General features: G+C 36.2%; 1 protein-coding gene across 1 annotated transcript in view; it reads right to left on the bottom strand.

Moving 5' to 3' along the window:
• Positions 1–27,667, bottom strand: part of LOC150082349 (AP-5 complex subunit zeta-1-like) — a 98,097-nt gene that overhangs the window by 29,683 nt on the left and 40,747 nt on the right. Inside the window, exons 10-13 of the mRNA XM_090380489.1 lie at positions 24,500–24,583; positions 21,734–21,936; positions 11,109–11,195; positions 1,529–1,651 (exon numbers count right to left, since the gene is read on the bottom strand). Of these exons, the coding sequence (XP_090236615.1) occupies positions 1,529–1,651; positions 11,109–11,195; positions 21,734–21,936; positions 24,500–24,583 (497 nt within the window). The remainder of the gene's footprint in view (positions 1–1,528; positions 1,652–11,108; positions 11,196–21,733; positions 21,937–24,499; positions 24,584–27,667) is intronic.

The following is a 27,667-nucleotide window of genomic DNA, read 5'->3' as shown; positions in this document are numbered from 1 at the left end:
TGGCAGAGAAGAAAAGTGCATGGGATGCATATAAATTATCAGGTGATACAGAAGCCAATGGTAGACATAAATTCGTCTGTGATCAAGTCACAAAGGAGATTAGTCAACTAAGGAAGATTATGAGAAGTCCCTGGCTGTTGTTTGTTGTTTATTTGGTTTTTAGGAGCATTAGCAACTAAGGCCATATTGCTCTGGTGATATGCGGTGGTCATTCCCTGACCTTTCGGCATCCTCCGTATTTGGTGGTCACGGGCTCGAACCCCGGTCTAATCAAGAAGCGTGTGCTACGCACTGCTGCTCCTGGCTATGGAGGCAGCCAAGTCTCTGGCAAAGAATGCAAAGAAAAACAGCAAAGATTTCTATGCTTACATTAACAGTAGAAGGAAGGAAGGGGTTGAATCACATTTGGCCACTTGATGTCTATGGGTTAACTGTTGATGACCTTTCTCAGGTTGCAGACAAGTTGAATAGGTATTTTGCATCTACATTCACACATGAGGAATTCTTAGGGAAGCAGATGACAGAAGTTTAACAAACTCCGAAGTTTAACAAAGTAATTTAGCTCCTCGTTAGAGTAATGAGGAGCTAAATTATTTTGTGATAAATGAAAGGAAAATGGAGGAGAAATTGTTGCATATATATATATTTAATGAGTAGTAATCATTGACACACTGACATTAATAAACTGTAATTAATAGACATTACATCCATAATGCATTACATCCATAATGTGTTATATATAGTATTTTTCTAATATTAAGGGGAAGATTATACTAAGATAAACATGTTAAGATAATAATATTACAATACATACCTCAACAGATCTATAGAAAAGGTTTGCATCTACTTAATATCAATTAATGGGCTATTTTTATGCATTCTACACACATTTTACAGCATCCAACACACAGGGGTCACCACATGGTAATTCTCACTAGAGAGCAATACAATACACATAATAACATTTCCTTTTTGACACTGCAGTTCATGCTACAAGTGGTTCGTTGGCTTGGACATGGTAAATATGCCTTATGATTTATTCCTACTTTAATTTCTAAACTTACATCGTTCTCTGTTGGGCTAACGATGATCAAGGAGCGCTTTGCAGTATTATTATAAAATCTTTCTTATTGTATTATTATAATTTAGATTCAAATTATTTATTTAACCTCTAAATTTATTACTTGCTATATTACACTAAATTATATTTTTGGTTATTCAACCTCAAAATTAATTTCACCTTAATGCATATTGATCATCACAGAAACAAAGAAACCCTTATCACTGTTTTACTTTCAATATGGGTTGAGCCCAGACAAAGTCACCTAGATTGTGAGAAAGCAACGATAAGTTTTGTATATTATCCTTTTGTATATACTAACTTTTGTACATTTTTCTATAGATCTATCGAGGTATATATCTTAACATGATTATCTTAACACGTTTATCTTACTATAATCTTCCCCTTAATATTATAATGTTAAAGCAAATTTTACTGACATGGAATATAGAAAGAAAAATAAATTACCTATGCACTTGTTCCTTATATCCTGTTACTGGAAATATAAGGGGCACTCTTTCTAGTAAAGCAGGAAAAAGTGATGCAGTAACAGATATATCAGCATACTGGAGAAAAGTATCAAAATAACACCTAAAATGTAAAAATTTTCCAATTAGAAAAACAAAACTTTGAATTGATTTTAAAGAAAAGGTTAAACAAAACTTGTTATTTTAACAAGTTTTGTTTAACATTTAAGTTTAGTTTACCCTTTGTATAAAATTTTGTTGTAAAAATAAAAATAAAATATGCTGATTGTAAAGTTAAAAGCAATAAAATGATAGATAAAATTAAAATATATATGAAATTAAAATGTGAGAAATTAAAAGCGATAAAAACCCCAGCTTTCAAAGCTGACTGCCTCCTTTATCAACAGTAAAACTTAATTGTCGCAGCACATCCTTAAATAACATCGGCAGGATCATGGCTCGCAGCATGTGTTACTGTAGGAGCATGGGCATTATCCTCCATATGTGCATGGGGATCAGAAATGGCTGAGGTGCATGCCAGGCAAAACCATTCATCCCGTCCAAGAATTACGGTTTCAAAGAGGGGATAAATACAGACTCCCTTATCCCTATTGAGAACAAATCCACAAGCTCTCGAGCCATTTGTGGTTCCAATACCTATGCGAACGATCAATGATGTTGTCACTGCCTGGAGAAAGTTGGTGGTTCTCCTCCCAGAAGTGTTCAGCCACAGCAGATTTCCCATAGTCTGCAGTCTTTATTATGTTAATATGCTAGAGGAGTCCATCTTCATACCCTCTTTGAAACCGTAATTCTTGGACAGGATAAATGGTTCCACCTGGCATGCTCCTGAGCCATTTCCGGTCTCCGTGCATGTATGAAGGATAATGCCCATGCTCCTACAGTAACACGTGCTGTGAGCCATGATCCTGCTGATATTATTTAAGGATGTGCTGCGACAGTTAAGTTTTACTGTTGATAAAGGAGGCAGTCACCTTTAAAAGCTGGGGTTTTTATAGCTTTTAATTTCTCATATTTTAATTTCATATATATTTTAATTTTATCTATCATTTTATCGCTTTTAACTTTACAGTCAGTGTATTTTATGTTTATTTTAACAACAAATTTTATCCTGTCTTATTTATTATTATTTTAATAAAGTTTCAGTCATAGATAGTTTGTGCACTTCATTGCAGTTATTATAAGTCAGAACTTTCTCAACCCCAGAAGCTTATTTGAAGAATACATATGTATTCCCCAGAGCACATGCATGAAAAATGTAGATCTATGTATTTACTACTAAAAATGAAGATCTATATGGATATTATGAAAAATATGAGAGCCTTGTCGATCAATTCGGCCCTGGAAAGATTGTGCAAGGCTCAAGGGGTAGAATTTTTTTCAGCCTGGACTGTACTTGTTAACAGGAGAGATTGCTTCTACAGGGATGGGATACACTTAAATAGAAAGGGTGCAAGAATATTTGCTGATGCTATCGAGGCAGTGTTAGGTGGGTCGGAAAACTGCTAGCTTGGGGGGAGACAAAGACCAATAGATTGACAGTAGCCACTGGCAGAGGTGAAAGAGATTCTTGCACTGCTTCTATTAGAATGAGCAGAAGCCTGAAAAACAAGATGCATGGTATTTCAGAGACTGCTGGGAGCCATTGCGGTACAAGTAAACACATGGGTTGTGTTAGGGTAGCTAAGAATAGAAACAGGTGCAGGTATACTTGCGTGTACACCAATGCTAGGAGTTTAGTAAATAAATTTGATGAATTTGAGGTATTGCTCAAAACATCAAAGGCAGATATTGTTGGGATATCAGAGACGTGGTGTCACACAGATATAAGGGATGCAGAACTGCAATTTGAGGAGTACAATGTCTACAGAAAGGATAGACAGGATAGGAAGGGGGGAGGGGTTATGCTATTAGTTAAGAAACACATAAAAACCAAGGAAGTGAAGCCAGTCGACATCGCTGGACAGTGCAGTGTCGAATCAATTTGGTGTGACATAAGCATTGGGAGATCAAAATTGAGAGTAAGAGTGTGCTATAGGCCTAATGACTCTGATGAGTATAATAAGGAACTGTACAGGGAAATAGAGTGGGCCAGTAAATCAGAGAGTCTTATAATGGGAGATTTTAATTTCCCAGATATAGACTGGAATTTGGGGGCTGGTTACTCACACACTAGCAGGGCTTCTGTGGATTTATTGGATGACTGTTTTCTACATCAGCATGTTCGGGAGGCAACTAGAGGGAGTAACATGATTTGATTATCAGCAGTGATTCTTCATGCATTAAGAATCTGCAGATAAATGAACCACTAGGTGGCAGTGATCACAGTGTGCTGAAGTGGGATTTACTCAAAGAGGTAACTACCATTAGGGGTAAAGGGAAGGGTTATTGCTTCCGTAAAGGCGACTACGATGGACTGAGACAGTATTTAAATTCTATACAGTGGGACCAACTGATGATGTTACCAACAGCAAATTCAAAATGGGAAGCATTCAAAGAACTTATCTTGGAAGCTACTAGGCTTTACATACCAACTAAGAAATATTGTTCAAGGTTTAGGCCAAAATGGATGTCAGATGAACTAATGAGGCATATGGCAGAGAAGAAAAATGCATGGGATACTTACAAATTAACACATGACACAGAAGCCTATGATAGATACAAGTTGATATGCAACCAAGTTACAAAGGAGGTTAGGCAGGCGAAGGCAGATTACGAGAAATCCTTGGCAAGGGATGCAAAGAAAAACAGCAAAGAGTTCTTTACTTATGTAAACTCTCGAAGGAAGGGGATGAATCAGATTGGTCCACTTGATATTGATGGGTCAACTGTTGATGATCCTGCTCAGGTAGCTAACAAACTAAATGAATATTTTGCATCGACATTCACACATGAGGAGTTATTCAGCAAGGGGAATGCCAGAGGTGTATTCAACTCTAGCAGTAAGCTACAGAATCTTGAAATAACTGGGAGTAAAGTGGTGGAGAAACTGTTGAAGATAAACACAAGAAAGGCACCCGGGGTGGATGGGATCTATCCAGTTATATTAAAGGAGGCAGCAAAGGAAGTAAGCAAACCCTTAGCCATAATTATGAGAGCTTCCTTGGACTCAAGGGAGGTACCCATAGACTGGAAATGTGCAAATGTGACCCCAATTCACAAAGGAGGATCAAAGGCTGACACAAGTAATTATAGACCTGTGAGCTTAACTTCTGTTCCAGGAAAATTAATGGAGGCACTGGTTGAAGAAGCACTGCAGGATCATTTAGACAAGACTTCAGTTATAGCTCAGACACAGCATGGTTTTGTTAAGTGGAAGTCTTGCCTGACCAACTTGATTGGATACTATGATGCAGTCACAAAAGAACTGGATGCAGGGAATAACTTTGATATTATATACTTGGATCTTAGAAAGGCTTTTGATACTGTTGCACATGGAAGACTGCTACACAAATTGGAGCAGTGTGACATTGGAGGCAAATTGCTGCTATGGATAAAGGGGTGGTTGAGGGGGAGAAGACAGAGAGTGGTAATCAATGGACACTGCTCACCGTGGACTAATGTTATTAGTGGAGTCCCTCAGGGCTCAGTGCTGGGTCCATTATTGTTTTCTGTATTTATAAATGATATTGATGATGGTATATCAAGCTTAATGTCCAAGTCTGCAGATGATACAAAGGTTGGCAGGGTTGTCAAGGACACTACTGACACTATGCTGCTGCAACAGGATCTGGAAAGGTTGAGCAGATGGGCTGAGAGGTGGCAAATGAAGTTTAACATTGACAAATGTAAAGTACTACACATGGGAAACAGCAACCCCAGAGCAACGTATCAACACTGTGGTACTACACTGACAGTGGTAGAGAATCAAAGGGACTTGGGGGTGGTTGTGCAGGCAGATATGAAGTTCTCTGAGCAGTGCAGACGGGCTGCAAGAGTAGCTCATGGAGTATTGTCAATGATATACAGGAATTTTTCCAGCAGGGATAAGGAGGTGATTATTCCATTGTATAAGGCAATGGTCAGGCCACACCTAGAGTACTGTATACAGGTCTGGAGGCCTCATTTCAAGAAGGATGTAGAGCTGCTGGAACGAGTACAGAGAAGGGCAACAAGATTAGTGAATGGAACAAAGGGGTGCTCTTACGAAGAAAGGCTTAAGTTTTGCAAATTACAGTGTCTGGAGACTAGGCACCAGCGAGGTGATCTGATAGAGGTGTATAAAGCCTTGAATGGTTTAAGCATGCTCAATGCTGATGGGATTCTTCCTCTAGCTCAGAAAAATCACCTGAGAGGGCATAAATTCAAATTGAGGAAAGACAGATGTAGGATAGACGTGCGGAAATTTGCCTTTAGCCAGCGGATGGTTGGTTGGTGGAACAGACTGCCATCCCTTGTGGTGGAGGTTGATAGCCTAAATAAGTTTAAGGCTCAGCTGGACAGGTATTTTGAACGAACAGAGGGGTGAAGTGGAAGTGGGTTTTTTTTTTTTTTTTTTTTGGCTGATGCTGCATAAGCTTGCTTTCTTACATCAAATGCCTCTACTAATGCTAATGCTAATATATCTTTGTATATACTCCTGAAAAGGTTAGTCGATGAACAGCTGAAAAATATCCAAATACACCTCAGCAATCACTATTAAAAAAAATTGGCACACTATAATCCTCCTATGTGAGATAACTGAGGTCAACAGGCACTATAATACTCTAACAATATTACTGGAAGATTATACTATCAGAGCATAGTATAATCCTCTAATAGCAGAATTATTAGAAGATTATCATCACACACCGACCTTTTGTGGTAAGGATCTTTCTAAAACTGTGTGAGGTTTCTCTGTGCAACATATGATTTTTCTGGCTGTTTATGTAACTAGCTAAATGAAATCAGGTTTCATTTAGCTAGTTAAATGAAATCAGGTTTCAAACAAGAAAAACAGGTTATCCAAAACATTGATCCCAGATGAATAAAATGGCAAAAAGTTAATAAATTCTACCCTATCTATATTGGGCTGTTTGAATCTCACAAGACCAGAATCTGATATACATGCAACTTCAACTTTTTAACAGCTTAGTATGCACTTTTGGAACAATGCATACTGTTGTTGAAGCTTTGGTATATTTTCAAGCAGATCTCAAAAATGCTTTTCAGCCTGCATTTTCTCTTCTGTTAAAAGCTTTGACTTGCAGATATGTTTACAGTCATTCAATATTTATTATTAGATGTCTCTTGGGACTTAAAAAATTATTTGGATGTAAAGTAATGGTCCAAAATAAAAAACATTCTTCCCAAGAAAAACTCATTTTATGCACTGTACCAATAAATAGTACACTGCTGCTGCTGTAACAATAAGATTTCTTTCTACTGCACATTGGTATACATGCTATTGACTAATGAGTCACATGATAAATATGGCAATAAAACTGACTTGTAATCCATCAGACATCACGAAAATGATAAAATTAGCTAACAAATAATAATAAATAATGATTGTTTCTCCTCCATGAAGCTGCACAAGAAAGTTCAACTCTTTTTTTTGGGGGGAATCTAATCCGGTTCAAAGAAAAAACAGACTTGGGAATTACCTGACTTGAAGTTGCATTTCCACTGTCATACTGATATCTTACTCAGTGAAACTGTGCCGCCTTGATTTGAGAGCCAAGAAAAACCTCCAATGTCCATGATCTTGTATCGACCCCAAAAAATATATAGCGTGATATTCATCAGAAATATGGGTATTGATCACACCTTCCTTAAGAAAAGCAAATTTTTTATTTTGCATACTGGCCACTGAGGTAGTGGCCAGTATGCAAGTATAGATTTCACATTTTTTTTTTTTTTTTTTTTTTTGATTTGGTAGTTGTTGGCGCATCGGCTTCTGTGGCCATATTGCACCTCCCAAGGTTTTTGCAGTACTTTGATCCAAGCCCGAGGCGGGAATCGAACCCGCGACCTTTGGGTTGCCGGGCAGGTACTTTACCCACTCGGCTAGCCGGTCGGCAGAGATTTCACATAACTACTATCTGATCAGAAAATGACAGAGAGGCTTATGAAATACAAGATACAGGCAGAGGACTGCTGATTAAATACCTATTTGGAGCAGTTTACAGGTTTTTTAATTTAGCATTATTACTGTTATTATTTTATTTATTTACTTTTTATGTATGTCTGCACGTTTACTATTTCTAAGTTCTATTAGTTCTATTTATAAGTACTAGCATGTAAAATCCTAGCTTATGCAGCTGTGAAAGGTTATGCTGTCCAGCTTTATGATATAGTAAGCTCAACAGTATTATTCCAGTTTTCTCTTGATCTGCCAATATTCCTTTTTCCATTCTCTTATTTTAACTATTTTCCTCTTCATTTATTCTTTCTATAACTTCATTTTTGGTAATCCTGATTTAGTTCATATGATTTATAGGTTCAATATTACAAATCCTTTTTAAATATCTGTATTCTGAACTTATATATACTTTTTTTTTTTTTAAATTGTATACCAATGTTTCCATTGAAAGTTCCAGATGTCTTCAGGACCATCTCACAGAATACGACAGGTCGATCTGCCTGGGTGACACTGAGCACTCCGCAATCACGGAGCATTTTTAGTAAACTCATCATGACCTCAATCCCAGATGCGACTGATAGGTGATCGACCAATCTCGACACTAACGTCACCGCCTATGGTTAGAATCGTTAAATATATCCAGCTGTCCAAAAGTCTTAAATCACTGCAGAGGTACAAGGCTACACCCTATTTTAGAGTCAATAGTTTTGAAGCACGACAGACGCTGGCAACAATTCCATATATGCCTTATGCACCAACAATGAGCACCCGATCTAGTGAATGAATGTCTGTACAATCTCGCATTCATGTGCGTGCTATCCAAGTCATCTGAGCACGCACAGCCTATTTAGTATTTATTCTATTCCTAAAGTTTATATTATGTTTGCATTTCTGTATATATGTACTTTTACTTGCTGAGGAAGGAGTTCGTCACCCTGAAAGCTTCTTGTATTAATCTTAACTTATTAAATTTATCTTAGTTACTGCCTCCACTTGCCCTGCTGTATTATTCTTCACTTAAATGTTTCTATTTTTTTTATGTTTCCTTTCGTTTTCTTTCAACAACTTGTTTGGTGACTGAACTCTGATTTTGGATGCATATTTTAGAACAAATCTCATTTAATGATTTATATATTCTTCCCTTTATACCTCTCCTTATATATTTGTTGTTCCAGATTAGTGTGTTCAATAAATTAGAATACTCTACTGACTTATTAATCTGAGTTATAACTTTTCCATTTAATTAATTACTGCTTTTAATTTTTGCCAAAGTCAAGAACTAAAGTTTCTTTACTTGTTTGATCATATCTCCTAGTTCTGTTCTATAGTGTTCATCCGGCACAAGTTACTAAATTACAAGTTGGCTACATTTCTCTATCCACTTTGTAATTCTATTATCAGGCTGGAGGGGGAAGGGAATACTGGCTACGCTTGTTTCCAACCTAGGACAATTCAATTAGCTTGCTGATTGTCTAAGGTTGTAAGTGATGGTAGAATTTATCAATCATTTCTAGTTGTGACCAATTGCAAAATCAAACAGAAGCTTAACTCCATCCAGAGAAGCATTATTCTTTCTACCCATCGCGCTTGTAGAACTGTGTCAACTGCAGCATTGCAAGTAATATCTGGAAACATCCCCCTGGATCTATTTCTTATCTATAGAGGACTTGCCTACCGCCTGAAGAAAAGAATATTGAACTGGATATTGAACTCAACCTGGACAGTGATACCAAACAGGAAAGAACTCGTTGCTATAACGAGCTAATCAATTTCTGGCAGACAAGATGGGACACGACCACAAAAGGTGTTGTTACGAGAACATTTATACCGGATGTCACATTCGCAACCAGCAAAGCAGTCAACAAGTGGTTCTCAATCAGCATGGAAACCTTTCTGGTCACTGGACATGGATCTCTCAACCAGAAACTCCACCAACTAGGTCTACTAAATACCGATCTCTGTTTCTGTCGAGAGTTGGGAACATCTACTCTTTGAATGTACTATCTACGAGGACCATAGACAACAACTCCAGGCAGCAATTTCGGGATTTTCTCCTGACCAAGTAGAACTCCTGGTACAATCCCAAAGAAACTTAGGTGCACTACAGAACTTTGCAGCAGAGGTATTCAAGCATAGAAGGAGGATCATCCTAGCAGCTTCTGCAAATCAATAACTAATGGCTGCTTGGCTTAATGCTGATTCATTACTTCTTTCGTCTTGCATGGGAAGAAATTAGTTCTTTTTTTTTTTTTTTTTTTTCTCTCTCTCTTCTTCTCCTGATCTGCTAGTACTAGTAGCCCTAGCACTCTCCTGCTAGACTTCCTATCCATCCTGTGTGGATAATTAATAATAATAATAAATTATTTATAATAATAAAATATTTTATTTATTTATTATTTTTTTTATTATTATTATTTTTTTTTTGTTTGCGTTGTTGTTCTAGCAATCCATCCTGGATTGGGACTTCCCTGGGACGGGATAGTCCTTCTCCTCTTTACTCCTTCCCTCTCTTCATCTTATACAAGTTTTTCTTTCCTCCCTGGGAACTCTTTCCCCAGGGAGGAGGGCATGCAAATAGCAGGGGAGGCCTTGCCCTCCTTCTGCTAGGGACGAGTACCTGGAGGAAGTCATCCAGGTGATCACTGCTTCCAGGTAGCCAAAACACAACATCATGCTACAAAACACACACATAAACTCACAGTTTTTCTTTCCTATCACTTTCTCCCGTGCGGGATGAAAAACTTCCCCCCCCCCTCTCTCTCTCTCTCTCTCACACCTTCCTTTTCATCTATCTTCATCCAACATGGGATAATTCTGTGTGGATTTGGATTAAAAAAAAAAAATAATAAAAAAATAATTTATTTATTTTTAGTTATTTTATTTTATTTATTATTATTTTTTTTACATGACACACACTTGACAGTCTGTAAAAACTGAACAGAGCAACAAGGCGGAGATGAACTTCTGTTCTAGGAGCCGCCCATACAAAAACACAAAAATAAATAATAAAAAATAAAATAGTGGTTGGTAGTTAGCACTGTCAAAATTCTAATCCCCTTCTCTTCTTTGGTTTGATAGTTCCAAAGTGGATCTAAAACACTGCCTGCAGTTAATAACTTGGCTATGCTAAATAATGGAGACATTAGAATTTTTTTTGTTATATCAATAAATTAAATGTAATTTTGTAATTTATCACACACATTATTTTTTGTTATATGTGTGATAAAATATTTTGAAACAAGGTTTTCCTGTAAAATATAACTTTACTATTTAAAAATAAAATAAAAATGTACTCATATTTATTTTAAAAAGTGTGAAATAAATGTGAATACATTTCTCAAAAACCTCCTTACAACAACTCCTACATAAATTAAAATGTTATGGTCTCTTGACAGAAATATGTTATTTCTCTTGACATCTAATGTATTTCACTTTCAGCTTTATAGTTAGGAGAATCATTCCTCTCCATCTTAAATATTACCCATTACAAACTTACTTAAGGAGCGGAAGTACACTACGAGCACTGCTGACAACTCTGGCATGTTTTGCCATTGGTGCAATGGCATTATGAAACTTCCATAGCCTAAATAAAAAAATAAAAAATATTACTGTCATTTATTTTTGATATGTAGAAATTTCTTTTCAAAGGGTTACTGACAAAAAATAAACAAACATATAATAGTAACTAGAATGAAATTCTTCCTTTTTCCAAGATAAAAGCAAAGTGAAGCCTGTGCTGAAATTAACAGTAAGAACTTTAAAGATAAACTGAATAGTTACCTCTGTGAGGAATGAAACACATAATTTGTCTATTTTCTTATCTAATTTTAATTTTTTTTTTTTTTTTTTGGTTAGTGCAGCAAAAGATTGTGGCTTCCTTGCACTATGTGGATAACACTAATACTAACTTAATGAAACTAAAATATTACAGCCCTACTTTCAGTAGCATAAACTGAAACCCATCATGAGGGTTTCAGTTCGTATTACCCAAATCACCATCTAGTTTTAGCAGCAGTTTAACAGGAACTCCATCATAAAGTTTACTACCATAGTCAAAACCTTCATTTAAGTTTTAACTTTTTTAGTAATATTTGTGTAATATATATTTTTATGCTTATCCTATTCCTTGGAATTTCTTATGCTTGTTTCTTTGCTTCAATGACTGTGCTTAGTTTGCATTCAGCAGAAGAACTTAGCCATCCTCTGGTTTACATGATAAAGTTAAAACACACACACACACACACACACACACACACACACACACACACACACACACACACACACACACACACACACACAGTATGCTTAGACTGCTTAGAAAATATTTAGAATACAAATAAAATAAAAAAGAGTAAAATTTGTAAATTTAACTATTGAACTGTTAAATTGCACAGAATACATATTAACAAAGAATAGAAAACAAAGAGCTTTGGAATACTGCTTGCATTTTTTATCAATTAACAATAAAGGCTTAAGTTTTGCAAATTACAGTGTCTGGAGACTAGGCACCAGCGAGGTGATCTGATAGAGGTGTATAAAGCCTTGAATGGTTTGAGCATGCTCAATGCTGATGGGCTTCTTCCTCTAGCTCAGAAAAATCACCTGAGAGGGCATAAATTCAAATTGAGGAAAGACAGATGTAGGATAGACGTGCGGAAATTTGCCTTTAGCCAGCGGGTGGTTGGTTGGTGGAACAAACTTCCATCCCTTGTAGTGGAGGTTGATAGCCTAAATAAGTTTAAGGCTCAGCTGGACAGGTATTTTGAACGAACAGAGGGGTGAAGTGGAAGTGGGTTTTTTTTTTTTTTTTTTTTTGGCTGATGCTGCATAAGCTTGCTTTCTTGCATCAAATGCCTCTACTAATGCTAATGCTAATAATGAAAAACTCAGAAAATGCAACTTAATACATGTGTAAGTAAGACCAGGAAACGGATAATCCATAATTCCTTTTTCTTTTCCTTTTCTTTCTTTTTTCCAATTTTCTTTTTATTTTATTTTATTTTTTTATTATTATTTTACTCTTTTTTTACCCATTTTTTTCTCTTTTTTTCTCTTTTCTTCCTTTTTTTTTTTTTCTGGCTGATGCAGCATAAGCCTTATTAGGCTGATGCAGCATAAGCCTTATTAGGCTGATGCAGCATAAGCCTTATTAGGCTTATGCTGCATCCTTATTCCTAATACTAAAACTAATGGTTGAAATAAAATAATTCACAACATATCCTTAATAGTTTATGCATAACAGTCATTTCTGCAGGTTATAATGAGCAAATGGGTGTGACTGGAAACACAACAAAAAGTGAATTATACTGCACTTATTTACACTATAAAAAAATCAAAAGTTAACAGTGGCTAAGGAGAGAATAAGTATAACACTGGAAGAAAAGATTATCCACATTCTATCATGCTACACCTACAATGTAAAATTAATCAAAGATCATAACACTGATATTTTTATTGTCAGATTTAACACTGATATTTTGCTTTTACTTTAAACAAAACATGTAACTGAAGTATTTCTCATCTCTTTTCCACCTTTTTACCTGAAGGTATCTTGTTCCTAACCTACTTGTGGTTAACCAGATTTGTAAGTGTCTGAGACTATCTAACTAGGAGAGATTTCCCCCTCCCCATTCCGCATCTCCTAAGTAGGCTTACAGGGAACCAACTGTGGTCCAGATCCAATTTCCACTCCCCATCTTCTAGTGGTGTAACCTGTTAGGAGGGAGCAGCTATAGGACTTCTGAATGAATGAGGATGGCCTACCAATATGGGATAATCTGAATAGGTTAGATAACTTGTAGGCTGAAACTTCTTACTACGGTAGGACGAAGCAATTGTGACAATTCAGAAAGGATTTGGATGATGATAACAGATTCCTCAATTTTTTATTCCATCTCTATTTATGCCATTCTGTTATTCCTCCTTTATTATTAATATACAGTATATATACACACACACAGTATATACACGCTGCCCTACCATTAATATCCACAAATAATCTTTATTTGCAGGAAACCTAATAATCTGTGCTGAAACCTTTAACCTTTATGATAGCATCTAGTCTTTAATAAGTTTCATTCACCAGTTTCTTTGTAAATGTCCTTTGATATTTTTTACAATTCAGCCTTCAAAGCAGTGACCAGTTCAGCAGTCAATGGAAGAGTGTCAGTTGTTTGTTTGTTTGTTTGTTATTTTAGGAGCATTAGCAACTAAGGCCATATTGCTCCGGGAATATGCGGTGGTCATTCCCTTGACCTTTCTGCATCCTCCGCATTTGGTGGTGACGGGCTCGAACCCCGGTCTAATCAAGAAGCGTGTGCTACGCACTGCTGCTCCTTCCCACCTGGCTACGGAGGTGCCGAAGGGTGTCAGTTCTGTGTTTTTGTGGTCTCTCCTCACATGCACCTGATGACGATCCAATTCATCCTAGAGGTTTTCTATAAGATTGAGGTTAGGGCTCTAGGCTAGCCAGTCCAACTTTTCAATGCTCACGTCCTCAAACCAGTCTGTCACAACACAAATAGTATGACATGGAATGTTGTCCTACTGATATGTTGATAATATAAAATGCTGATAATATAACGTTGCATATCAGCGGATATGTGTCAGCAGAATGTGCTGACACAACATAGGTAACATTATATTATGGTTCAGGATGTCTAGAAAGACCTCAGGATTTGTCCAACACAACCAATAGTCCCAAGCCAAACCATGAAAAACAGCCACAAATCACACTGCTTCTACCAAATTTCACTGTTGGGATGATAGGCAGGTAGCTTTCTCCAGGCATCCATCACATCCATGCATGACTGTCAGACTGGTAGACCATGTACCTTGGCTCATCACTCCAAAGCACAGCTTTTCATTAGTCTACAGTCCCAGAACAACGGACCTTACACCAATCTAAATGGTGTGGGGCATTAGTCAAGGTGATTCATGGCTTGTAAATAGCACCCTATCATCATTCTGTGCTGAAAGTCTGTTAACTCCATTGATCGCAGCATCTTGCATTCACAATTGTACTCCATATCCTCAAACGTTTATAAGCACATTTATTGTTGTATCTGACACATGGTGTTTGGGTAGAACGTGACCAACTATCAATGGAGGGGTCATCATTCATCATCAGCCATTATTCATTATTTAATTTAATTGTAAGAACACAAAATTAGACAAATTTAATTAACTTACAGCCTCAATACTGGCTAGTGGAATGGATTTGGCTAGAATCCAGAAATGTAGCCAGTGTCAAATTTGCTGTGCTCGATAGTGGATTGTATCACTAGCTTAGTTTTGCAATAAACTGAATTTTAATAAAACTTCCACATGGACTTCCCTATGTAAACTATATTACAAGTATTTCATGTAATGTCCTCACCAGACTATAACAGCATGGAACAGTTCTAGAGGGAGGGATCTTTGCATATCAGTTGGATTATTCGTTAGATTTAATTTTAGATTTAGTAATATGGGATGACAGTGATGCTTTTTCAGTTTTAGTAAACATATAATGTGAAAACCATTGAATTGAATTAAATCTGAACTTTGTTGCAAAAAGTAGTAATCTGAATAATAGTAAAAATTTGTGGGCATCTCTTGGGCTCGATAAGATCAGGTAAGTCAGTGGCTGGACACAGTCTGCAGACATTGTATAACTTTGATCTAATGTTTTGAATTAGCAGAAAATGGTATAACCTGCTACAGTTCAAAAAACTGTATTTCTAGGAGCAGTATGATTTTTATTTTATAAATAGCTTTCTGAGAAATTTTAAACAGAATTTTATAGTTTTATTTGAAACAGAACCTGTCCAGTTAATGTGTGTAAAGAGTATTGTCATTTGGTGCTTCTGATATTAATTTTTTATTCACATATATCGTGGAGTTTGTAAAGCTGGGTTAAATTCTACAGTGGTCTGAGACAGTTTTTAAATTCTATACAGTGTGCCCAACTGATGTTACCAACAGAAAATTCTAAATAGGAAGCATTCAAAGAATTAATCTTGGAAGCTACTAGGCTTTTCATACCAACTAAGAAATACTGTTCAAGGTTTAGGCCTAAATGGATGTCAGATAAACTAATGAGACATGTGGCAGAGAAGACAAATGCATGTGATACATATAAATTAACAGGTGACACAAAAGCTTATGGTAGATATAAGCTAGTCTGTAATGAAGTCACAAAGGAGGTTTGGCAGGCAAAGGCAGATTATGAGAAATCTTTGGCAAAGGATGCAAAGAAAAACAGCAAAGAGTTCTTTACTTATGTAAACTTTACTTAACTTCTGTTCCGGGTAAAATAATGGAGTCACTGGTTAAAGATGATTTGCAGGATCATCTAGACAAGACTGCAGCAATAATTCAGACACAGCATGGGTTTGTTAAGGGAAAGTCTTGTCTGACAAATTTGATTGGTTATTATGATGTGGTCACAAAGGAACTTGATGCAAAAAATAATTTTGATATCATATACTTGGATTTCAGGAAAGCTTTTGACACTGTTGTGCATGGAAGACTACTGTACAAATTGGAGCAGAATGGTATTAAGGGTAAGTTGCTACAATGGATAAAAGGATGGTTAAGTGGGAAAAGACAGAGGGTGGTAATCAATGGGTGCTGCTCTTCGTGGACTAATGTTATTAGTGGAGTCCCACAGGGTTCGGTGTTGGGTCCACTGTTGTTTTGTATATTTATCAATGATATTGATGAAGGTATATCAGGCTTAATGTCGAAGTTTGCAGATGACACAAAGGTTCGCAGGGTTGTTAATGACAGTCATGGCAGTGTGCTACTGCAACAGGATCTAGATAATTTGGGCAGATGGGCTAAGAAGTGGCAACTGAAGTTTAACCTTGACAAATGCAAAGTACTGCATATGGGTAGAAGTAACCCCAGAGAAACGTACCAACTGTGTGGTACTACACTTAAGGTGGTAGAAAATGAAAAAGACCTGGGAATAATTGTGCAGTCAGATATGAAGTTTTCTGAGCAATGCAGACAGGCTGCTAGGGCAGGTCATGGGGTTTTGTCATTGATATATAGGAATTTTGCTAGCAGGGAAAAGGAGGTGATTGTCCCTCTGTATAAGGCAATGGTCAGGCCACGCCTTGAGTACTGCGTACAGGTCTGGAGGCCTCATTTTAGGAAGGATGTAGATTTGCTTGAGCGTGTACAGAGAAGAGCAACACGATTGGTGAGGGGAATGAAGGGATCCTCTTACCAAGAGAGGCTTAAGTTCTGCAAATTGCAGTGGCTGGAGACTAGGCACCTGCGCGGTGATCTGATTGAGGTCTATAAGGCCTTGAATGGGTTGAGCACGCCGAATTCTGATGGGATCCTCCCACTTGTTCAGAATACGAACCTACGGGGACATAAGTTCAAATTAAGAAAGGATAGATGTAGAATAGATGTGCGGAAATTTGCCTTTAGCCAGCAGGTGGTTAATTGCTGGAACAAACTTCCATCTGTCGTTGTAGAAGTTGATAGGTTAAATAAATTTAAGGAGGAACTGGACAGGCATTTGGAGGGTATGGTGTGATTTTTTTTTTTTTTTGGCTGATGCTGCATAAGCTCCTACACTTGCTTTCTTGCATCAAGTGCCACTACTACTACTACTACTACTAAACTCTAGAAGGAAGAGGATGAATCAGATTGATCCACTTGATATCAATGGTTCAACTGTTCATGATCCTGCTCAGTTAGCTAACAAACTGAATGAGTATTTTGCATCAACATTTACACAAGGAATTATTCAGGGAGGGGAATGCCAGAGGTGTATTAAACTCTGGCAGTGCGATAAATGATTTTGTAATAACTGAGAGCAAAGTGGAGCAGAAATTGTTGAAAATAAACATAAGAAAGGCACCTGGGGGCGATGGGATCTATCCAGTAACATTAAAGGAGGCAGAAAAGGAAGTAAACAAACCCTTACCTCCATAATTATGAGAGCTTCCTTGGACTCAGGGGAGGTACATATGGACTGCAGATGTGCAAATGTGACCCCAATTCACAAAGGAGGATCAACGGTGACACAAGTAATTAGAGACCCTGTTAGTTTAACTTCTGTTCCAGGGAAATTAATGGAGGCACTGGTTAAAGAAGCACTGCAGGATCATCTAGACAAGACTTCAGTTATAGTTTGGACACAGCATGGATGTCCAAAGGGGAAGTCCTGTCTAACAATTTGATTGGATACTATGATGTGGCTAATCAATGGACACTACTCTTTGTGGACTGATGTTATTAGTGGAGTCCCCCAGGGTTCAGTGTTTGGTCCATTGTTGTTTTCTATATCTATTAATGATATTGATGGAGCCGACCGGGCTAGCCGAGTGGGTGAAGTACCTGCCCGGCAACCCAAAGGTGGCGGGTTTGATTCCCGCCTCGGGCTTGGATCAAAGTACTGCAAAAAAAAAAACCTTGGGAGGTGCAATATGGCCACAGAAGCCGATGCGCCAACAACTACCAAATCAAAAAAAAGATATTGATGGAGGTATACCAGGCTTAATGTCTAAGTTTGCAGATGATACAAAGGTCAGCAGGGTTGTTAATGACACTAATGACAGTACACTACTGCAACAGGATCTAGAAAAGTTGAGCAGATGGGCTGAGAAGTGGCAACATTGACAAATGTACTGCATATGGGTAGCAGTAACCCCAGAATAACATATCAACTGTGTGGTACTAAACTGAAGGTGGTCGACAATGAAAAGGAACTGGGGTTATTTGTTCAGTCAGATATGAAGTTTTCTGTGCAGTGCAGATGGTCTGCAAGTGTAGCTCACGGTGTCTTGTCAATGATATACAGGAATTTTTCTAGCAGGAATATGGAAGTGGTTATCCCCTTGTATAAGGCAATGGTCAGGCCACACCTTATGTACTATATACAGGTCTGCAGCCCTCATTTTAGGAAGGATGTAGAGCTGCTGGAATGAGTACAGAGAAGGGCAACAAGATTAGTGAATGGAACAGAGGGATGCTCTTTTGAAGAAAGGCTTAAGTTCTGCAAATTGCAGCATCTGGAGACTAGGCACCAGCGAGGTGATCTGATTGAGGTGTATAAGGCCTTAAATGGGTTGAGCAGGCTCAATTCTGATGGGATTCTTCTTCTTCTTCTTGCTCAGATTATGAACCTGAGGGGGCATAAATTCAAATTGAGGAAAGACAGTTCTAGAAGAGATATGTGGAAATTTGCCTTTAGCCAGCGGGTAGTTGATTGCTGGAACCGACTTCCATCTTTTGTTGTGGAAGTTGGAAGCTTAAATAAATTTAAGGCAGGACTAGACAAACATTTGGAGTGAATGGATGGGTGAAATGGGAAGGAGAGAACGAAAAGGACATGGGGGTAATTGTGCAGGCAGATATGAAGTTTTCTGAGCAGTGCAAACGGTCTGCAAGAGTAGCTCATAGTGTCTTGTCAATGATATACAGGAATTTTTCTAGTAGGGATAAGGAGGTGATTATCCCCTTGTATAAGGCAATGGTCAGGCCACACCTTGAGTACTGTATACAGGTCTGAAAGCCTCATTTTAAGAAGGATGTAGAGCTGTTGGAACAAGTACAGAGAAGGGCAACAATGGAACAAAGGGTTGCTCTTACGAAGAAAGGCTTAAATTTTGCAAATTAGTGTCTGGAGACTAGGCACCTGCGAGGTGATCTGATTGAGGTGTATAAAGCTTTGAATGGTTTGAGCATGTTCAATGCTGATGGGATTCTTCCTCTTGCTCAGAATAATCACCTGAGAGGGCATAAATTCAAATTGAGGAAAGACAGATGTAGGATAGATGTTCGGAAGTTTGCCTTTAGCCAGCGGGTAGTTGGTTGATGCAGCAGACTTCCATCCTTAGTTGTGGAAGTTGATAGCCTAAATAAATTTAAGGCCAAGCTGGACAGGTATTTGGAACGGAGGGGTGAAATGGGAGCATTTTTTTTTTTTTTTTTTTTTTTTGGCTGATGCTGCATAAGCTTACCTTCTTGCATGATATGCCTCTGCCTCTACTAATGCGTTTGTTTTTTTTTTTTTTTTTTTTTGGCTGATGCTGTATAAGCTTTCTTGCATCATATGCGTCTATTAATGCTAAACCGCAGGTGAACTACGCCGCATTCGCAGGTCAGGACATTGTATAAAAAACACCTGAGCTCCATTAATTAGTGTTACTCTTGTTCTTCCGATGGGAAAGGCAGCGGACTTGAGCACTGCCTTTACCATCGGAAAAGGCAGCAGACTTGAGCGAGTTTGACAAAGGCCAAATTGTAATTGCCAGACGACTGGGTCAGAGCATATCCAAAAATGGCACAGCTGGTGGGAATTCCAACAAAACTGCATTATAAGCTCATGAAATGGTTAAATCTTTAAAGGAAATGAAGATATGTTATTCACAATTTGATATTCACAAATTCAGGAAAAGCATAGGTAGTAAGACTAGCCACATGCTTTTTACTTGGGGACAGGGTGGTTCCAGAATAAAGTAAAAAAAAAAAAAAAAAAATTGTCATATTAAAAAAATTAAACATAAAGGCAGAATTCTGTCAAAACAAATGAAATGCCCCAACTAATTGTCATGAAGGTGATATATTAAAAATGATTTTCTAATATAGTTGGTGTTTAGAGACAGAAAATTATGGACAGAGCACATTAACAAGAAAAAATTAACTTCCTATTTGACATGGTTACTATGCCTACATCCTCCACTGGAGCTTATTTGACATGATCCATCACTGCCTGCCACTAATTTAGAGAGGTTTGGGTTCAATTCCCATCTGCAACTGGAGGAATTGTTTAGGCCTCTTCAACTGGGGCTGTACTTAGTTGATATAACTCTAGGAGCACTGTTCACCCAACCAGATCAATTTTACATGACAAAGTCAAAACATCCTCAGAAATTCAATTTTTTAAGTTAATACAAAGTCAAAATATTAATCTTTATTTAAAACCTAAGAATTCCTTATTTAAATCCTCCACTCAAGTAAATACATATAAATATTGGTATACTATATTAATGTTATGGTTTACCTACAGTTCCGTAGTTAAAAAACATTAATAAGAATGGGAACCTAAAATTTCAGAACTTACCTCCTGGCTGTTACGTCATTAATGAATTAAAAGGAAATTGACTATTAAATTGAAATCACATTGAGAGAAGTCACTAAATTCTATGCTCATTGTGTAAGATGCTTAAAATCAAACCAAGAGCTCAAATGGAAGCTTTCATATTCATTATGGTTTGTTCATTATGGCATAAAGTCCCCATATAAAATCAAGTTGCATCATGGGATGAAGAATACTCTCCTTCATCCGTGCCATAATGAACCAACTGATGATGACTACGAAAGCTCCCATTTGAGCTCTTGGTTCAATTTTAAGCATTTTATACAGTGAGAATTGACTTTAGTGCACTTCTCTCAATATGATTTCCTTTTAATTCATTAACAACATAACAGTCAGGAGATACGTTCTGAACTTTTTGGCTCCCATTCCTATTAATAAATATTGATATTAACAATCCCACAAGCATGCATACATTCATAACCACACATGTGCATTATGTCTGTATAAGTAGCAACATTGACTCATGTTGTGTGAGCTGAAAAACCGCAAACCTACTTACTGCCTGAGAATGGCTAACTACAGCTGCAAAAGAATGGCATTTTAGGAATTTCTTCAGAGGTTGATGGAACCCTGACCTCTCCAAATGAGTTGCAGGTAGTGATATATTCACGCTGAATAAGCTGCTATGGGGGGGGCTTTTTTTATGCAAGTAGATGTAGCAGGATTTTTCCTTGCAAGTTATTCTGAATTTTTCCACCCGCACAATATGCAAATCAGTGAACACCCACATGCAATTAAAAGACTCATGTCCTGTATCAAACGTTTCCCTACCCACAATTGTGACTGTACAAAGTATAGTATCTGTGTCATGTCATTGTGCCTACTGACTACGAATAAAAAAAAATTAAGTTTTCCCCTAAATGTGTTCACATGTTAATTTTCCAAGCAGAAAAAGTATCTTGATATACATAGTTTCCACAAAATAGCAATATACAAGGAAGTTGATTGGTAAAAATAAATAATGGATATTTTGGGATTTTAATATTATTATCAAGGAATGCTGAATATCACATTACCTATCAAAAGTGTCTCCAATACCACTACATGTTCGCAGAAAAAATTCAAACATAGGCTGATAAGATGGATTAGTGAATAGAGCCAATACAGTTGGATCAACGTACAAATGACTTTGTTCCTGTGGGCCTTGATCAGATAACTTGGTAGCACTTACAATCAGTGCTGTGGTTAAACATGGAAGGTCTAGAAGTGTATGGAATACCTATGGATGAACAATAAAATAAAAGTTGTTTTTTTTCCATATTTAAATTAACTCCTTATCTAGCATCCATTTGATAAAACACACATAAACTAATATGGTTCAATGGAAACTTTAATGTTTATGTATACTAATGCTCAGTATGATGGCCATTCCTGTTTTTTTTTTTATCATACAATTTTTCATGATGTAGAAATTATTATTCCCACATCTGACAGTTTATCACATCTGAAAAAGACTTTAATTACATGTAATTGAGAAATACTTCAATCTACAAACCCACTGTGTTCCACATTTAGAAACCGCAATTTATTCTACCAATAACAAACTACAAATAGCATTACTGAACAGTTTATTGCATTTTGAGACTGGTGAAAACTCTTTTTTCAAAGCAATGCTAATGATATAAGACACAACAATTCAGTAGTGCTAAATATTCACTATATCTCCACAGTGTCTGTTCATTAATTTTAACATTTCTCTGAAAGATAAACTGCAACCTCAAAATATAAGCCTTATTCTGTTTAGTAGTGTTATGTAAACTTTGTTAGTGGCAAAAGAATGTCCCTTTTGGTTTCCTATAGAAAACAATTTTGAGCAAGTAAGTTGGGAAACAGTAGTAGGGGACTGAGAAGCAGAGATCAGGGAACATCCCATCACATAACATATGTGTTGGATCGACAACATATCTGGCAAATTAGAGGCCAGGGAAGCATGGCCACATCATTTAGGCACTGTTGGGATATGAGAGCAGGCAGACACTGTCCTGCTTGAAAATAGTATTTGGCACAGAAAGGGCACGTATACTTGAGTCAGAATGGTTTTAACATATCTTGTCATCAATGTGCCATCAACAATGACCAGAGCTGAACAGCTATTATATTGACTGCTCCTCGTACTGATTCTGGATGTTTGCCCAGTATGCCACTCTCAGAAGCAGGTTGGATTACCTCTGTTCCCAGCATGTCTCCAGATGCACATAGAACCATCACCCAAAGTGAAACATGACTCACTGCTAAAGATAACGATTCCATTCTTGTTCCAAAGAACCTCTCTTACTACACCACTGTAGATGCTAACAATGATGGAATGGCACTGGAGGCAGATAAAACAATGGATGGCAAAAAATGCAGCCTCACTTCTCACAGTTGTCTACTAATTGTGGCAGGCATAGGTTCTTACAGAAATGGAATTATGGTGTTGGAATTCTGGCAGATTATGAAAGATCTGTTTCCTGTTACTAGTCAGCAGATCTGTCAATCCTTCCATCCTGATGTTCTTCTGATGCCACCAGAATCCTGGCATTGTATCCAAGTACCTTTCTGTACAAATTGTTGGAAACAGCATCCAGCCATCTGTGCATCATGATTCACATGAACAGCAATTTGTCATGTTGACTATCCAGCTTCTGGCAACCCCTTTCAAAGTCCATCAGCTGTACTGGACACTCCTAGATGGTAATTTGCTCTCAGTTTTGTTTGCCTGGCAGCATATACATGCATTTCTATAGCCTTCAGATTCTTACATTAGAGTATCAACAGACACATTACTGAATGTTTCATTGTGCCAATCAGCTTGTTCTGTTTATTGTTTACGCATGCAATTTTCAGGTAAATCCATCATCCTTTCTAGGTGAGGCAATTTCAATGACAAGCAGTGTATATAATAATAAAATTAAGCTCTGTTTAGAAACAATACAATACTACTTTTCACACTTTTGGGTTTTAATTACACTTAGAAGTCAGCACATTTCTTACAAAAGAAAGAACAAACTTTTCTACTTTTGTCAGTCCTTAGAAGATAATCCAATTAACTCAATTAGTATACCAAGAGAATAGTAACTTGTTTGACTCAAAACTTCTTTTCAATAATGAAATACAATAATAAAATAAAGTGCACATACTTCCTAGTGTGTGTTCTTGGTTTTAAAATCTGGTGTGCTCTACTGTCCCCTTGACCCTCAAGATACTTATCTACTAAATATTTCAAGCTTCATACAGCTAACTGTAAATCCAGGTTTCCACAGACCATATCTACATCAACAAAAAGTCTAAGTTACACACTAATTGATAAACTAATGCAGGCTAGTTCAATTATTATTATTGTGTCAAAGTTATGTAATAGATCATGGCAAGCCCTTCTCCCCCAATCTAAGATAAATAGTATGGCACATTTCACCAGGAATAACAGAAGCAAGCTCTACCTAGCATCTTTCTGTAACTAAATAGCACATTAACAATCAAAATCATTAATAGAGTAGATACTACCCTGAAACTTTTTGTTAAGGATCAAAAATATTTAATAAGTGTTTGATTGTGCTACATCAGGTGTGAAGAGCTGTTTATATGGAATGGTATATAGTGTATACCATAAACATCTATATAGAGATTATTCACTATACTGTTTTCTTTTTTTTAGTGTATTATTTACCTTCTTCCATGAAAGAACACCTGACTGACCATAAGGCATGTTGCAACCTCAATCTCTCTCTCTCTACACACATACTGTAATCAACACAAATTTTCATTTATTGATTTAAAAAGTATATAATGATATAAAGAATTACCTCAACTGAAGTTTGCTGTGACATAAAAGCTGGAAGGATATCGAGAAAATCATCTGTGAAAGTAGGAGGATTCCAGGCCAAAACCTAAATACAGAATGCAAACTTTATATTTTTTAGTTGCTAACATTAAATTTAACTTTTAATCAATATAAATTAACACTGTGATTAGTGTTGAAATCTTAACAGAGTTGTGGGTACATATAATTCTGCTGAGTTATATAATATACTGTGCATTCATTTCATTTTATGACCAATTGCATTGAAATAAATAGCCATTTAAAGTTCTGCAATAACAAATCAAATGTTTTATCTTTTTTAAGTTGTTTGTTAGGGGGGCTATAGGTGTTAGAAAAGAAAAATCTTTACTAGTATTTAATAAATTAATTAATTCAACATTACACATATATGTATAGAAAAACAAACAGATGTTTCTGTCAACAAGTTCATCAAATTGCTCTCTAAACATTTTTAATGTCTCGTGATGAGATCCAATGTAGGATCTTAAAGTGTAGTTAATTGGTAATGTAGAGTATCTCAGTGGTTATAAAGATGAGTTGGAACTCATCTTTATAACCTTTCTTACAATAACATTACTTATGATTTTTTGTTAACAACTAACCATTAATTTTATTTTCCATGTGTTGTATTCAGTTATAATTAATTACAATGAGTAATAATGAACTTACAGTGAGTAATAATTGTACTTCTGTTCAGTGCAAAGAACATTCCACTGATATCCTCTTTGTATATTGTGGGGTATATAACTGTATTATATTTTAAGTTTTGAGCTGTATTTCATTGTTTAATTTATCAATGCATTCCATTTATTATCACATTGCATTATCACTGTTAGCCCCTGGCCTATTGGCTGTGAAAGGCAACATTGCAATGTATCGATTTGTATTATTATTATTGCAATAAAGATTTCTTAATTGCTAAATACAGTTGATGTACCAACCCGCACTGAACCAGCATGGCAAATTATGGTCCATTCCCTCAACCTGATTTGTTGAGGAAGCCTCCATCCTGCAGTGAATTCACAATGGCTAAAAATTTATTTCATTATATATATAGATATAAATAAAAAATATATATATATATATATATGTATATTAAATGTTATTTAATGTCAAAGTAACAGTTGATGGAAAAATAACAAAAAAGCCAAAAATGAATAAAAAAGGTATGACAAATGCACCAAACATGCAAACCAGCAGTACTAAAAAGCAAAAAGAAAAAGTTAGCACATTCTTTTACAGTATGGACAAGGTAGTCCCCCAATGCAGCGTAAATGATATGAAAATTATTAAGGTAAAAATAAACATATACACATATAATTAAATGTTTTCAGAGTGGGAAAGAGGTAATTTGAAATATAAGTAGAATTTTGAGTAAATTCGAGAAAAAAAAAAAAATAAATAAATATATATATATATATATTTTAGTGTCAGAATTTTGTGAAGATAAGAAGAATTAAAATAATGTAAAATAAACAGTAACAAGCACATGGTATAGGGAGAGGTATTAAATTGAGAATGGGGTAGGGATAAAGGTATAATTAAATAAAGACGAAAATAACAATAGAATGAGGATAGCTGGAATGTTCGTATCACCCTTGTATTGCACTAATAACTCTACGAACGGGAAGAAAGGTAGAATAAGAAAGTGGAAAGGTAAAAAGTTATTAAAACTTACTGAGCTTGCTGGGGTTGTAAACCCAATGTTTTAGTAAGGGCTCTGGCTTTGCAAGAGTTAGTATAAATAGGAGATGAATACCAAATGCTTGTACTGCAGGGAAAAAAGGCAAAAAATATGTATGTTGAATGAGGCCTAGAAACAAAACCGAAAGTATAATAAGAAAGGGAACAATACCTGGAGTTTTCAAGTAGTATGTAGAGAAAGGAAATTAAATTAAAATAATTTAAATTAAAATAATTTAAAATAAACAGTAACAAGCACATGGTATAGGGAGAGGTATTAAATTGAAAATAAAGTGCACATATATCATAGAGAGGCTGGATATATCTAAAGCAAAGCACATAAGCAACTTAGCTACTGGATAAAGCAATTTATAGCAGCATGACAGACTTGATAGAGAGCTGTGAAGAAGTGGAAATAGATATGAAAATAGTGACCTCTATAGTCTAATTTTGAAAAAGTAAAAGTAAGATTTTATTTGATTTTACTTTATTTTGTTTAATCATTTGTATTAATAATTTTACTTTACAGTTCCTTCACCTCCAAATTGGCTTTGCAAATTCAGCCCAAAATTTTCTTAATTCATCATAACTTTTAGGATATTAACATTTTTTTACCTTTTTCATATCTACATTACTTCTTTTTTCTACTATCCTTACCCTTCTAGTCCCTGGCACTTTGTGTAATGCTCACCTCCATCTATACAAACTTTTTTCAGATATATTTACACTTACATGCTTATATATACGAGACTTAAAATTAATAAGTCTTTTAAAAAGTGCAAAGATGGATGCATAAATTACACAAAATGCCAAAACTAATAAAAGAAGGATAGCAGAAATTGGAGACGTTGAAGGTGTGAAAAAAAGAGAAAGATGCAAATATCCTATATGATATTGTTTGTTTGTTTGTTTGTTATTTGGTTTTTAGGAGCATTAGCAACTAAGGCCATATTGCTCCGGGATATGCGGTGGTCATTCCCTGACCTTTCCGCATCCTATATGATATAATGAATTAAGCAAAATTATAGGCTGAATTGGATAGCCAATTAGAGAGAAGGGAACTGTAAAGTAAAAATGATTAAATTAATATATGGAGTAATAGCAAGCATCAGATAAGGGTGGGAAATTTTGTTTATAAGTCCAAGATAGGGATAGAAAAATTATAAAATTAAAATCTGATGTTAGCTAAAAATAAATATTGATACATAATCAATATTTGGCATTAGCTTCAGTTATATGAGTAGATTCAACTGGATATTTTTCCCTCTGTTTTTTCCGCTTTAATTTTTTACGACACATTACTTGAAAATTTCAGGTATCTATTTTGTACTCTATTTGCAACGAGCTACTTTTTCATAATTCTTTCGGTTTTTATATTTTTGCCTTTTTATTTTTTCATCTTCTTACATTGCAAGCATCTGGTATTAGTCTCTTTCTTTCTACTAATGCTCTCTTAGTCAGGGCCCTT

This window comes from Mastigoproctus giganteus, chromosome 8 (assembly GCF_048544385.1).
Source record: "Mastigoproctus giganteus isolate SK-2022 chromosome 8, ASM4854438v1, whole genome shotgun sequence".
NCBI classification, from domain to species: domain Eukaryota; kingdom Metazoa; phylum Arthropoda; class Arachnida; order Uropygi; family Thelyphonidae; genus Mastigoproctus; species Mastigoproctus giganteus.
This window is presented reverse-complemented; position numbering and strand designations above follow the sequence as displayed.